The sequence below is a fragment of the Callorhinus ursinus genome, unplaced genomic scaffold, assembly GCF_003265705.2.
Source record: "Callorhinus ursinus isolate GAN/ISIS: 27379988/994484 unplaced genomic scaffold, GSC_fseal_2.0 scaffold65, whole genome shotgun sequence".
Lineage (NCBI taxonomy): Eukaryota > Metazoa > Chordata > Mammalia > Carnivora > Otariidae > Callorhinus > Callorhinus ursinus.
Window position 1 is genome coordinate 4,289,233 of NW_027397127.1, and position 15,709 is coordinate 4,304,941.

The 15,709-nt window shown below is 45.5% G+C and overlaps 1 protein-coding gene across 6 annotated transcripts in view; it reads left to right on the plus strand.

Moving 5' to 3' along the window:
* The window catches only part of CHRDL1 (chordin like 1), a 114,428-nt gene that overhangs the window by 79,973 nt on the left and 18,746 nt on the right, over positions 1–15,709 (plus strand). For all 6 annotated transcript variants that reach the window (XM_025853708.2, XM_073885745.1, XM_073885743.1 and 3 more), the window contains exon 7: positions 11,060–11,127. In XM_025853708.2, the coding sequence (XP_025709493.2) occupies positions 11,060–11,127 (68 nt within the window). The remainder of the gene's footprint in view (positions 1–11,059; positions 11,128–15,709) is intronic.

Below are 15,709 nucleotides of genomic sequence, written 5' to 3' on the forward strand. Positions count from 1 at the left end.
GGTCTTCACAAGTCAGTGTGGATTTAGCCACAGCCTGATTTGGTTTGTGCTCCAAGAAGGCCCTGGATCTTTCTCTCCTGCTTTCTCACAGTGCGTGTGTCTGTACATCAATACAGCTGTGACATTTAAGCCAGAAGAGATGGGTATTTTGTTCCTCATCTCCCTACCCACCTTTGCCCCAACGTCACTTGAGTCTGCTCCGAAGGGAAGAGAGCCTGTACGGAGCAGACGCATACACGCGGTTGCTCACATAACCAGCAAGGTGCTATAATCCGCTTGTCAGGCTGAGATTATTTTGTTTGGGGGAAAAGGATACGGTGAGAAATCTAAACTGAAGAACAATTCATAAGAGAAAGGAAATTGCCAAAAGACATGTTATTGCCTCTGAGAGACGGTGTGGGGCAGCGGACGTAGGCTCTGAAGGCAGAAGGACTCAGATTTGGTGTTACGGAGCTCCCAGCTACTAGTAATGTTACCTGGGGCAAGCTGCTTGCCCCCACAGAGCCTTGTTTTTTTTCAGCTCTGAAAATGGAGATTATAGTACCTATCGCCCGTGGAAAGGTTGTAAAAATTAACCAAGATGACGTGAAGAGCTAGGGGAAAGTCTTATACAGAGTTGTTGCCTCATATGAGACAATGATTATATTTCATATAATATTATTGTATGTATTGGCCTGGGGTGAAGTACGATTGCACCCTCTCCTCTCTCTCTGATAGTCTTGCCTTTTTTTCTTTACTTAATCTCCACACATAGAACATCATTTCTCATCCCTCTTGTGGTAACAGATCCTGGGACTCACCATCTTCTCGACTCGTCTCCTGTCACAATTTAACTTTCTTTCCTTTTATGATGCCCTCAGAAGCAACACATAAAAGCGAGCTCTGCCTGATCATGCGCTGTCCCTTCACACACCTGCCAATTCGCGAAGTTCTTTCTCCGCCATCTCTCCTCCAGCCTCAATAAACCCTTCTCTTTCATGTTTCCCTGGGAAGCCTCGATCCTCCACTTTCATAAAATTGATGCCTTTCTCTCTGCCCCTAATTTCTTTACATCTTTCAGTTGTGTAGAATGTGACTGAATCTCCTTTAAAGTGCTAATTTTGGAAGCACCTCATTATTTTTTTTTTCTGCTGAAACGATGTCTCTACAAAGGTCTGTCTTGCATAAGCATATTACTCCTACAGCAGGGAATGCAGACACACTTCTCCCCTGTGCTGACCACCCTGCTTGCAGGCAAAATACTGCAGAAGAAATAACCTTTTGAGTGCTGAACTTGCAGACGTGCACATAAAGGGCCCCACTGACACAGGCTCTCTGCGCCATCCCCAGACACGGGTGCGCGCCTCTCTTCCTGGGTCACATGGCAGTCTGAGCCATGGACTGGATCTCAACCCCAGCCTCGGGGATTTAGACCCGTCCTTGAGGCTGGGGTGGTCAGGAGAACATTGGCAGGGGGCATGTCCTTGCTGGCACTCGAGCAAACCTCATCTGGACTGGAAGTGGCATGCAAACAGCCACTGGAACCTGAAGGGAAACTTGATCAGAAGAAAATTCTCGTACAACTGCCACATTCTGGGCAGGCAAGCCTCAAACCCAAACCCACCCCCAACTTCCCTCTACCGCTTATCATTTCTGCTTCCCGTCTCCTGCCTACCTTGCCAAAGGAAAAGGGGAAGGCTATGTACTTGGACTCTAGACAAGGGAGAGGTTTGGGGGATAGGCTCTTCGCTGTATTGAGAGCCAAGCCCATGTAGACAGTGTACATATGTCACACTTACTCTGTGCCAGGCTGTGGTCTAAGTACTTATGTGCGTAATACCTTGTTTAAGCCTCCCAACAAAGTTAGAACTGTTATTAGCCCCATTTTATGGATGAGGAGACTGAGGCGGGGAAGCTACGTGATTGGCCCAAGGATATGTGGCAGTGAGTGGCAGAGCTAGAATTCGAACCTTGTCAGCCTGGCTCTAGAGTCCCAAGCTCTTAACACTCCCTGGTGGGAGCCATTCATGGGAACGTGACAAGGGACCTCTCCTAGGGCAAGGGCGTAGAGGGGGAGAGAGAACATGCGTGACATGTTGGCACAGGCAGCTAATCCTAGAAGAGTAACCATACTGCCCGGCTCTTCCCATCGTGGCCTCAACCTACCCACTCGCAACCACAGGGGAACACCTTTGTCCCACCGCTCTCTCCTTATAGGCTGAAAGAATGGAAGTGTCTACCTTCTTTCGCCCAGCAGACATTTCTGGAGCAACCCCCGAGTACCGAGCGCTGTGCTGGTGCTGGAGATAAAATGGTGAACGAAACAAACAAGGGACCTGCCCTTGCGGAGTGTAGTGGGGAAGACACATTTATCAAATAATGACACGAGTAGATATGAAATGGCAACTGTGCCAGGTGCTACAGGGGAAGGGGTTGGACAAGCGACTAATGAAGAGCGGTAGACCTCGTGAGGGAGGTGAAAGAAGACTCCTAGGGCTGTCCCTCCAGCCTCAACGCACACCACGTTTCTCTTGTTCCCTGCCCCCCAGGGCAAGGGAGGTAGGACTCAAAGGTTAGGGACATAGCCAATGACAGTCTTACATTCCCAGGATCCCTGACTTCTGATCTCCCCATGAAGCTGGCCACCTCGGGCTGCAGGAGCCTATGACTCTTCTTCCTCCATTGTACACGCGCATACTACTCGAGTCCAGGCTTTTCTTCTTATGCTACTACTTGATCGTGTTGGTCAGTGCCTACCATGTCTTACCACATTATCCAGTGTCTTCAGATTGTTTTTTTTTTTTAAAGATTTTATTTATTTATTTGAGAGAGAGAGAATGAGAGATAGAGAGCACGAGAGGGAAGAGGGTCAGAGGGAGAAGCAGACTCCCCGCTGAGCAGGGAGCCCGATGCGGGACTCGATCCCGGGACTCCAGGATCATGACCTGAGCCGAAGGCAGTCGCCCAACCAACTGAGCCACCCAGGCGCCCCTTCAGATTGTTTTTAAAGGTGCTCTATAAAGCAAGCTGACCCTTCCTTAACCTATTACTCATCCTCGTTTGTCTGACACCAACCCACACACACCTTCTACTCCAGGCTGCCTGTTCTCTTTGTCCTCAAATATGCCATGTTCCTTCCCACTTTCACTCCTGTTATGTGCCTCTCTTGGCTCTTACCCTCCCCCACAAGCTTGGAATAGCTTCCCTCCTCTCTTCTGCAGATTACGATCCTACCCATCTTTCAAGAGCCCAGCCTGAGTCGCACCCATTCTAAAGAGCCCGACCTGATAACTGTAGTCTTCCTTGAGCTCCTTCTTGGACCACTTTCAGGGCTCAGTCTGGTTTATAGAGCCCAGCATTTAAATGTTTTCTTGTATTGTTCATTGTTTCATGGGTCTTGGCTCCTTAACTGAGAAAGGAACACTTTCTTCCTCTGTGTCCCCTAGCATAGAATTAAGCATAGCTTATGGTGGATTTATTAAAAAGAAAGAGAGCTACAGCTCTGAAAACTCTTGACAGCACTCCACGTACAGTCCTAGCTAGGGAGGCAGGAGAGATGACTGAACTCCCAACGTACGCAACCCAAGCTCATTTATCCAACACGTTTGCAAAGAGCCGAAGGAGAAAATTGAATCTCTTTTTATGAAATTGAGCTACTTCTATGAACGTCCACAAGGTAACTGAAAACTGGAAGCAACTGTTTAAAAGCAGTTTGTCGGTACTCAAGACAAGTGCCCTTTTACCTAAGACTCTTGATTTCTCTTTCCAATAAAACAGCAAAATTACACCTGAGATGCTATCTTGGCTGGAACCCAGAGATCTTGAGGGAAGTGGTGCACAAGGTAGTTCATTTTTTTTAACATCATAAAAATCTACCCAAGTTTTCAAAGTTCTCAAAATCAAACAAAACTGGAGAAAATAACAGCACCTCCAAAAGTAGACGCTCATGTCTCAGTCTAGCATTGTTTTTGCTTTTGTCCACATTTCCTGCAGAAGCACTACCATCGCTGGGTCATAATGATAAGGAAGGAAACATCGTTAGTGAGCCACACTTCTCAAAAAAATATCAAAATGAACTCCATCACTTATGGTTTTTGAGGTGCTGTGCTCTCACCTAAACTTCGAAATGTGCTGAAACACCCTGATCTTTTCAGAGTGATAGAAGAGTCTGACCACCACTACTGAGCCCTGTTCTCAGGTGACCCGTTCATGTTCATGAAGGTGGGACCATCCGAGAGATATCCCCCCCTAGGCCTTCCTCTCTTCTTCTAAATCCCCACCAGAACCTTTCTTTTTCCATAGAAACTTTCCAACTTTCTTTTGTTCTCTCTCCATCCCCTGTGCTCAGAATTCATCCCCACGTGCTTGCTGACGCGCCCAGCACTCCCACCCACTGTGCTCATCGTGTTCCTTCTTGGCGTGTCTCTTAGGTCTAGAATGTTTCTTCTTAGAAAGCCCTTCAGACCATGGATGAGACCGCATTGACTTTCATACTGAGCTTAACAAACGAATAGCCCCGATTCCTGATTGGCCATGTGGAAGAAATGCCCCCATCCTGCTCTGGGATTGGGGGTTTTTTCATGTCTATAGTTGTCTGGTTTTACAAGGAAAATAAGGAATCGCCAGCGAAGCACGTCAGAGCAAGTATTTCTTCACAGGTTAAAGCCACTCTTCCTTCAGCCCTGTCCTTTTAAGTACTCCAAGGGATGCCATGACTGCCTGTGTCCATTATTCTCACTGGAATAGTCTTCATGTGTCTAGACCCGGGTATTTCTAGAAATTAGTCTGATTTGTCAACTGACAGCCTAAAGAGAGGGGAAAAGAAATGTGAGTGAGAGGAGCCATGTCAGGCAGGGGAGGTCAGATTTGAATATTACCTCTGTCACACAACAGTAAGAACTTAACAAGTCCGAGTCTCCATAGCCCGGGTGAAGTGGACAGTGGATACCAGGATCCAGTTATTCAAGCAAATCACTGGAAGGACTACATCCACTTACTCCTTGGCTTTAGCCATTAACACCAGCCCCGTGTCCCCTAGTCCCGCCAGACATCCCAGTCCTTTTTGGATATGGGGCCAGGGGGCTAGTGCAGTATTTGTGGACTGAAGGACCTTAAACTGACTGCTTTCCATTCATTCCCAGGTTTACCAGCAGTAAACGTTGCTAGATCTCTGAGCTTCCCTTCTCCATCGGCTTGTTATTTTCCATGTGTGGATGTGGTAGCTTGGGACTCTCTTTATTTTGGGTACTTGGACTTTGACCACTCCACTTTGGGACTATAAAATTGCACTCTCTCCCAATGAAGCAGGTATCTGTCCTCTTCAGCCTCATTTTAAACCAAGAGAGAACAAGGGATTTCACTGAGACTCAACCACCTCTCTGACAAAGAGGACAGTAAGGAGACGGCTAGCATAATGATGAGAGAGTCTCAGCCAGTTCAGAAGGAATGAGCTGAAAGCATTCTCGTGGCCATTGGTTTTTTGTTTGTTTTTTGTTTTTTGTTTTTTGTTTTCTGCATCCAGGATCCTGGCTTTCCGAATGGAATGATTTCAAAATGAAGGGACTCCCTTTCCTACGTGCAGGCATAAATGTTTTTCTTACTGCTAGGCTTCATTTGTTTGTTTAATCCGGAGCCGATTGCCTTGCTAGACACCTCGCATGCTCACGGGAGTCCTTAAGTTGGGTTTTCCCCATGGGAAGCTACTCTCGAGGAGAAGGAGGACGAAGTGGAGGGAAAAGATGAGAAGAAGAGGGGGAATGACACTTGGCGGGCCAGGCCCCGTTCTAAGCTCTTTGCGCACACTAACCCATTTCATCCCCACCACCCTCCGGCCTAGGTTGTTATCGTCTCCATTTTAGCAATAAGGAAACTAAGGCTCAGAGGGGTTCATCACGTGCCTGAAGTCACCCAGGCAAGAAGGAGCAGAGCCAGGGTTTGGACCCAGGCAGTCTAGCGGGCATGGGCTGTTCTCTTAGCCATGACTGTCCTGTCGCCTCTCAACTTGGGGATACGGAGCAACTCTGGGGACTCTGAACTCTGAGGCCACTGGGGGGAACAGACTTCGTGACAACTCTGTTCCCCGGGGCCAGGTATGGTAACGCTTCCAGCAGATTTATGGGGATGACCCAAAGACCCCATTTCTAACTGTCAACTTGGATCTACGTAGCCACTGAAAGAGCAGAGTGTGGGTTGTGGGTACCATCCAGCTAATAGCTTCTCTGTTGCCTCCCCAGGATTTGCTCTCGCAAACACACGCGTCTCCCATAATGCTCTTTTTAAAAAGTATGTATTTCTGATTTTTCTGGATAAATGCGTTTGTACTCTTCTTCAGATTTGGCTAGCTACTCTTGGCAGGAGCTCCCCCTTGTCTGTGTCTTAGTGTTTCTCAAGCACATAGTTTGTTGAAAATTCTAAGAGCTTGTATTGACAGCCCCAAGAATAAAGTGCTCTATTTGACAGCAAAGTATTTTCTAGAAAACATGACTATCTACAAAACACTGGGGGACTTCTCGCAGTACTATATATCGTTGCTGTTAGCTCCAAGGTCTACCAGCGGGGAATCCTTCTACCCAGGTTCTTCAAAGCTTCGCTCAAATTTCAGCATGCTTGCTCCCTCTCAACAGAATTTATAGAACTGGATGTTTGGCAGAGGCCCCCCGAGTCATCTGCTTCCACTCTGTCTTTCCTCTCCAGCTTGAGTATTCTCTCCTGGCTATCAAGTGGCCCGCCCCAGAACCTGGCACACAGTAGGTCTCAGAGATAGGACAATCACTTTCTTCCTCTCCGCACTCTCCTGATTTCCCTCAAAAGCCCTTTCACTACTTGCCCTGATTCTGCTGATTTCGACACGTTCCTCTGGAAGTACAGAGATCACTTTCCCTTGTCACAGGGATCACTCCCCACTCCCCCCAGCCCCTCCCCAGTCTCAGGGATTCATTTCCTTTCCATGTGCCTTATGATTAGAGCGACTGCGTATCTTCTCATCCAAACGAAGACACTTTTGAAAGTGAGAGGGTCATCTTAGTAATTATGCCTGCCAGAAAAAGAGGCGTGAAACTGGGTTGTCCCAGATCCATCGGGACCTATGGGACACGCTATTTATGATGTTATGTGTGGTTCAGATGTGGCCACATGCTGGCGTAGTTTTGCTTTCTGAGGCTTATCTTTATGGATATCTAATAATCTCATTGTACACTTAGTCCTTTTGAGAGGACAGGGTTTACTTCTGTGACTTACTCAAGCTAGCCAGAGATTAATGGAAGCAATGGGAGTTATAAACAGTCTGAATTGTAGCCTAGCTTTTGACCGTTTTTCAAATGCTTGTTCCCCATTTCTCTCATTACCAGAAAGCCAAGCCATTTTAGCTCCATAGGGTACCACTCAGAATATAATTGAGGTTTGAATAAACAACACATGTGGCTTTTAAGGTTAAACGAATATTGTTTGACATACAGTACACTAGAGTTGTTTTTCATTTTGGTTTTAAAAATTGGTTAAAATTACATCTTGTTGCTTCTCGGAATTAACTAGAATCCATCTGTCTCCATTAGAATCAGTGTTTTTTTGTTTTGTTTTGTTTTTGTTTTTTGTTTTTTAAATAAAGCCTTGGCTGAAAAAAGAAGCTCCCTTTCGAGATAATTTGTCCAGAAAATCAGGAGAGGAAAAAAAAAAAAAAAGCAACAGAACAGGTTTTAGGGTACTGGTGCTAATTTTTTTTTTCTTTGATGTATTTTGTCCCTTAGATATATCTTCAATATATCTAAACTATAGTGTCTGAGATGGTAAATGGACAGACCTATAATCAGCTCTCCAGACAGATTTGGCCCAGGTCACAGCTGAACAAAATGTGAACGCCGAAGAAGATTCTTCCAGTTTAACTATGGTTCAAATTATATAGAATGACTCCTTGCATACAGAACATTCCAGCTTAGCGAATGCCATTTCGATGACGTCAAAAGCTCAAAGGCAACCGAAATAGTAGTCATTCTTACTTGAGAAGATATATACAGAAGTAATGGCTCCAGGAGTTTATAATTGAAGTGAAATCATTCCAATTGAGGCACACATGCCTGCCTATGAGTGCTTAGGTGTTGTGACACGTTCCTCTGAACTTGGGTTGCAGGACATTAGCCATCCGCTCCCGTGCCATCTCACCTCTCTGCTCACTTAACAGGGACGACCTGCTTTGGGATTCTGCCTGGACTCTAAGTATTTCAAGACACTGTCTAAAAGCCCGTTCAAGACTCTAGGGTCTAAGTGCAATAAATGGAACTTCTCAGAGGGTCATGCTAAGTAAACCTTCCATGTCAGTACCAACCATTAAATCTATGTTTGCAAAGGGCGTGTTTGGTGAGGAAAGCTCTTCTAGCATTTTTCTTTTGTGATTGTTCTCTTTGGGCTACTTAGATTAGGCTCGAAAACACATCCTATAGCTTTTCCGTTGTGTTCTGCCGTTTGCTGGTGAATCTCTTCTGGTTTCCGGTCTTCTCTCTGGTCCCCTATTTTCATCTGGCTCACGACAAAGCTTAGACTCACCACTGCCAGCGAAAAGGGACCAAGTACATTTAAGTTCATCCCTACTCATTCACTGTCAAGGGCAGTGCCATTTCCCAGCTGTTCAAATTTGCAAGGCTAGCATCCTTTCATTTTAAATTTTTTTTAAAGATTTATTTATTTACTTGAGAGAGGGAGAGAGAGAGAGAGAGCAGGGGAGAGGGGCAGAAGGAGAGGGAGAGAGAATCCTCAAGCAGACGAGTCCCCTCTGAGCATGGAGCCCAACAGATGCAGGGCTCGATCCCAGGCCCCTGAGATCATGACCGGAGCTGAAATCGAGAGTCAGATGTTTAACCAGCCGAGCCACCCATGTGCCCTCCCACCACCACCCCCACCTTAGCCTCCTTTTACACTGTATTCTCTTTTGCCATCCTCCTCTGTTATCAGATCTCCCATTGGGATCTTATCATGGCCTTTTTATCTGAAGTAGTCTGGTTGGCCCCTTCTCCATGATTGCAGAGATTCTCAGGGCCTGTCACATGTTACTACAACAGCCTCTTGTTTGGCCTCCCAGATTCCAGGTGCTCCCCAGGTAGGGGACACTCCATCACCAGGAGAAGCTGCCACAAATCACCATCTTTTACTGTAGGAACCTCTACATAAAAATTGGTTGCAAGATAAAATGTGAATTCTTTAGCCTCTTTCTGAAGTCTATACAGCAATTATTTACCACCCTTATTTACATCAACAACCAGTCTCCCTCCCTCCTTACCTCTCTCTTCACCCACTCCCCCCCTTCCTTTCTTTCTCTCCACCATCCCCATTTCTCTTGTTTGACATCTGAACTTTCTACTCCAGCCACACCTTGCTGGCTGTCTCCAGTGTGTTCCTCACTGTTTCCAAAGCTCTGCTCCTTTGCAAATGCCATTCCCTTCGGTCAGGCTCCCCTCTGCCCCCATCACTGTATGTTTATGCCCTATAGTGTCTGCTTCTAAAGACATGACTGATTCTTTTAGGAAGCTTTCCATGATTATATCTTAACTGATCACTCACCTAGTCCATATCTCCCAAGCGCATCTTTTTTTTAAAGATTTTATTTATTTGAGAGAGAGAATGAGAGAACATGGGAGAGGGGAGGGGCAGAGGGAGAAGCAGACTCCCCACTGAGCGGGGAACCTGACGTGGGGCTCGATCCGGGGACTCTGGGATCATGACCTGAGCAGAAGGCAGATGCTTAACCGGCTGAGCCACCCGGCACCCCTCTCCCAAGCACATCTTGACCACGCATTATTTTTTTTTCCATGAGATGATCTTTACATCATGAAGAGTTAAAGCCATAACTTCGTTACATATCACTACCTGATAATATTGCTATCAAAGGAATTTTGGGGTATTTTGCAAGTCCTAAAACCCAGTGGTATTACCTAATTTTCCCTCATAGTACTACCACCTCCTTGAACCCGTAACATGTGACTATGTCCAAGCAGATTTTGAAAGCTCGAGGGATTCAAATAGAAATTCAAATTCAAATAGAAAATTCTTAACGCTGATACTTTCTGGTATTTCCCGTTATCCCGTGAAATACATGGTTTCACTGATACCAAGAGTAAGACCAAGCCCTTCCCATCAACTCGCTTGGTCATCGATAACACAAGGTAATAACCTAGGAAATTGTCCTGTGGTTTGTGATCTTTAATCGGCTGAGGAATATCACTGTCTGTGCTGTGTTGTTCTGAAGGCTAAAAGTAGGATCTTCCTCCTACTAGCAGTACTCTGACAATGAGGCAATGATAGGTGTTCACTGTTCAGAGACTAGAACACACAGACCCAAAAGAAGGAATCTCAGGCAAAAAACAGAGGAGTGCATCTTGGGTATCAGTTACATAAACATTCCGGCCACCAGAAGTTTTACCTTAACTTTCAGACCAGGTCATAACTTCTCAGAGATGTAAGGGTGAATTTAACAAATTATGACAGACCTAATCCTCGAAACTCTCATTTTTGAAGTGTAGTTTAAACACAAGTTATGTACGACCTGTGAAATACTTAACTGTCACTGGAATAAAATAAGCAAAGGTGAGGCTGATGGCTATATCACAGTGGAAAGTTATTATTTTCCCTTTTGTTTCCCAAATTTTGTCCAGTGTGAATGGATGGGCTCTTTCAAAAAGTGTCAACTTTCTTCAGAGTTGTTTTTGAAAAATGAGGCAGACCCAGAGAGAAATCTCTCAGGGTCACTTTGTGAGGGACAGCCATTTTTTTTTTCCCGGGAGGGAGACAGAGACAGAGACAGAGAGAGAGAGACGGGGGAGTGGCAGAGAGAGAATCTTAAGCAGGCTTCACACACAGCGTGGAGCCTGGTGCGGGGCTCCATTTCACGACCCTGAGATCATAACCTGAGCCGAAATCAAGAGTCAGACACCCAACCGACTGAGCCACCCAGGTGCCCGGAAGGATAGCCATCTTAACAACAGTTAAAAGTCTGGAGAAATTTGGGATCATAGAACCAAAAACGTGGCTAGGTCACAAGGGTGATGGTTTTCCCTTCTATGTATGTATGACTCTTTCTTTATTTTATAATAAACAGGGGATGGAGAATTGTCGTGGGAACATTCTGATGGTGATATCTTCCGGCAACCTGCCAACAGAGAAGCAGTAAGTGTGAATAGCTCAAATAATTCAACCCTCCACAGCACCAGGCCAAACTTTCCTCTCTCCATGGCTATTATCCCAGCAACTCCATAAAAGGGCCCATTTCTAACACCATCGCTCTTTCCCTTTACTCAGAAAATTAAATGGCATTATCACCAACCTCTAGCCATTTAAGTACACTGTATAATTGGTAACTAGGGCCAGGACATGAACACAAAGAAATCACAGCCCCAGCCCTTAGGTACCCCCACATAGATCAGAAATTGTTAGCCTTTCGGGATGGCTTGCCAAATCTTTGTCTTCTGGAAAGAAGACAGGTCACTACCTCTGTCCTTGGTAGCGAGGACCTTCGGTGGGACTGTAAGGTAGGTCCGTCCATCCTTTCGGCAGAGGTACTGTGGACAGGTCTCCATAAAGCCTTTCCTAAGCCTTAGGCTCTCAGTCATACAGCTGCAAGAGAGAAAAGGTAGCAGGCTGCATACTCCTTCCCCACCCTGCATTATCTCATTCCCATTCTCAGGGCTAACCTCACAGAAAGCCTCTCTGTGTATAGCAACAGCATCTCTTGTCCCTGTGTATTTCAAAGTAACTGACAAAATGCCATCCCTCTCTCAAAAACGTATGTCGAAGTACAGCCGTACCTCAAGTGTCTTAAAATCTGAAAAGGAGATGTTCTAGTTCAAGGAATCTATCATACTGAAGGATTTATGAAAATGTACAAAATGTACAAAGGCGTCCACAGTACATACACGGGCATTCACTGGACCCCTGTATAAAAAAGTGTATGGGGCATTCAATGCAGCATTATTTTCCTAAGAGCAAAACAAATGGCAGGAACCCAAACATAAGCAACAGGGTCTTGGTTGAATACACCCAAACTGTGGGACCTGGTGCTGTTGTTAAAAAGAATGCAGGACGTCGAAGAGTACTCGAATGGAGGGATCCCCAAGATACGTTATTTGAACAAAGCAAGGTGCACGATACAACTTCTACTATCATTTCCTTATGTAAAACTTGTGTGTGTGTGCATGAATGTGAATGCATACGGAAAGATCTGGAAGGTCATGTACCAACACATTACGAGTGGTAATCTCAGGGGTGGAAGTGGGCAGGGGGAAAGGGAGGGCATGATTTTTTACTCTCTCTGTTCTGTATCATTGGATGCTTTCCAATGAGCATCAATTCGTTTTGCAGTATATAACATTTGAATGATTTTTTTAAACCTGTGGAATTAGTTCTCAATAAGGACTGTATAGAAGGCCAGAGCCTAGGGAATTATGGGGCAAAACCAAGGATAGGGAAGGTGTGAGGAAGGTGTTGGTGGGGACATAATAAAATGGCCAATATGAACCTCCCAGCACTGCTTCTGACTTGCATGCCCCCAGATCACCAACACACCCTCAGCAGCGAGTTGAAGTGATGTCTGTGTGCTTTATTCTCGGGTCCTGTCATTTTCTAGATGCTGCCATTTCTGAAGGCGTGTGGAAGGATTGTGGGTGGGGTGGAGAACAATACTCTGGATATCTCAAAACAAGCAGCACTCCTGCAAGAGAGGCTGGGCTTCCCAGTTTGTGGGTTCATCTGGACCCCGAGGGTGGGTGAAGTAGAGGGTGGGGATTCGGGAGGGCACCTGTTGTGAAGAGCGCCAGGTGTTGTAAGGAAGTGTGAATTCACTATGTTTGTACACCTGAAACTCCTATTGTGCTGTAGGTTCACTCACTGGAATGTAAATAAAAACGTAAAAAAAAAATTAAGAAGAATTTTTGTCTTCGAGCTCTATCTGCTTTCTAGGAAGTGAGATTCCTTCCATATCCCGACGGATGATGCCAGTCTCCATCTTCTGTGCTGTGAATTTCCTCCTTTTGTCCGCCCTCATTTTTTATTGTGGTAGGACGTTGAGAATGACTAAATTTGCAGCCATCAACCACATGCCCTTCTCACCGAATGTGGGTCTCAGACACCTTCAGTTGGGTGTCAGCGCTAAGCATTGTGGCCAGCTCGGCGGTCCTGCTGGTGAGACCATTGATCCGCCATTCTTCTTGACTTCATTTTATGCCGCCTCCAACCCCACCCTTGTCTTTAAACAAACATATGGGCCCAGTAGACCAAAATGTCCAGATGGTCCCACTTTATTACAAATAAATATTTTCCTTTGTTCCAAAAGGGGTAGATATTGTGGGATGTGATTTGAATAATAAATAGCAACTGTAGTAATAGAAAAATATGTACCTGGCACATAGTTGGCACCCAAGAACTACGAGTTGAAGGAATGGGTATTGCAGGTGGGGTGAAATGTGTGTGAGGGGCTTTTCGTGAATGTTAATGCACGGGAATTTGTCCCACATCAGAGAGAGATGTTTCAAACTCGTTGCTGGCTCTTGACCAGCCCAAAATGAGAAGGTAGGAGAAGCCCTTCTGAATATCTTTTGCAGGCCCAACTTTCTGTATGGGATCAAAAATGGCAGCCCTAACAACACATTGCCAATCTGGTAGACTGTCACTTTAATAGAGCGTTCATATTTACAGGGAACCCTTGAAAACCTCAGTTCAATAGGAACACAGGTGATTGCTTTATTTTGCCAAGTGGGTTGAAAACCATCCCTTTACCAAGTTTTATGAAGTGTGCAGGAAGGACAACCAGTGGCTCAATTATGGCTCCTTTGTAAAAACCTGAAATGGTTTCCGTTTGGTTTCTAGATCACAATTTCACATGCAATGGTCCTAGTACCATGGGTGTGTGTGTGTGTGTGTGTGTGTGTGTGTGTGTGTGTGTGTGTGTTATAGGGAGGGAGAAGTAGACGCAGGGTGGAAAGCCAAAACATGAAAACAAGCAGAATTTTGTTTTGGATGACAGCCAAGCTCTGATTTTACCCCCAAAAGATTATTCAGAGATTTACCATTAGAAAAGTGAAAACTTTAGGGATAGAAACAATAGGGAACAGATAGAAATCCATGTCTCACTCACATTGTCAGAACAATGGTTTGGGAAGGAAACTGGCACAGGTGTCTCCCAGACAGGGATGGTCCCAGGGGGCTGTAAAATGCTCATGGCTGTGTGGATTACAACACATTCTGAAAACATTTTTTATTTTTATTTTTTCATTTTTAAAAAGATTTTATTTATTTAACAGAAAGAGAGAGAGAGTACAGGCAGCGGGAGCAGCAGAGGAAGAAACAGGTTCCCCGCTGAGCGGGGAGCCCGATGTGGGGCTTGATCCCAGGACCCTGAGATCATGACCTGAGCCGAAGGCAGATGCTTAACCGACTGAGCCACCCGGGCGCCCCGTTGAAGACATTTTGTAAATTAACTTTTTATTTTGTGATAACTTTAGATTCACAGCCATGAAGGCACTTCGAAGGCTTTTCCTGAACTGTCCTGTTTTCCTGTCTCTGCCAATAAAACCCTTCCATCTTAGACCTTAGGACATGTAAGGAAGAAATTCCTGGGGAACTTTCTACAATAATGGGGTTTTTCCAACGACCAGAAAAGAAGTGTGTGAGAACCACCTCAAAAGCCTGAGATAGGGGCGCCTGGCTGGTTCAGTTGGAGGAGCCCGTGACTCTTGATCTCCGGGTCGTGAGTTTGAGCCTCGTGTTGGGTGTAGAGATTACTTAGATAGATAGATAGATAGATAGATAGATAGATAGATAGATAGATAGATAGATAGATAGATAGGATAGATCGATCCTTAAAAAAAGCCTGAGAGAATTATCAGCACTTCAAGTCAGGAAATCAAATAATGCCAAAATATTGAGCAGAATAAAACAAAGCATAGCTACATGGCCATTTCTACCTGACTAGTCTTGACCTGCTCTCTCAAGCAGGCTGTTCACAGCTGGGTTTGAAGATAAGCTCCAGTTTCACTCCAAGGCATTGTCTTTTTCTCCCTTGCTGTAAGGTACAAGGTCAGAATGGTCCCTGGTAAGCCTCTTTCATTCCTTTGTTTAGGGGAACAACTCTAAAAGAGCCATTACCCTCGATCAAAATCACACATCACCCCCCCCCCCTTGTGAAAACTGTAGTGGCCTTTGCTATCTTTTTTTTTTTTTAATTTTATTTATTTATTTGACAGAGAGGGAGAGAGAGAGAGACACAGCACAGGAGGGGGAACACCAGGCGGAGAGGGAGAAGCAGGCTCCCCGCAGAGCGGGGAGCCCGATGCGGAACTCAAACCCAGGACCCTGGGATCATGACCTGAGCTGAAGGCAGATGCTTAATGAACTGAGCTAACCAGGCACCCCTGGACTTTGCTATCTTAGCAGACTTTTTTTTAATGATTTATTTATTTATTTGAGGTGGGGAGGGACAGAGGGAGAAACTCTCAGATTCTCCAGTGAGCACAGAGCCCAATGCAGGGCTCGATCCCAAGACCCTGGGTTCATGACCTGAGCCGAAATCAAGAGTTGAACACTTAACCGACTGAGCCACCCAGGTGCCCCTATCTTGGCAGACTTTGATATTTTCTTCAGAGCAGCTTTTAGCCAAATATTTGCAGCCTACTGAGCTTGACCACACATTCCCTCTCCCGCTTTATCCTTCCTTTCCTCCTCTTCTTCCTGTTCATCTTCCTCCCGCCCCCCACCT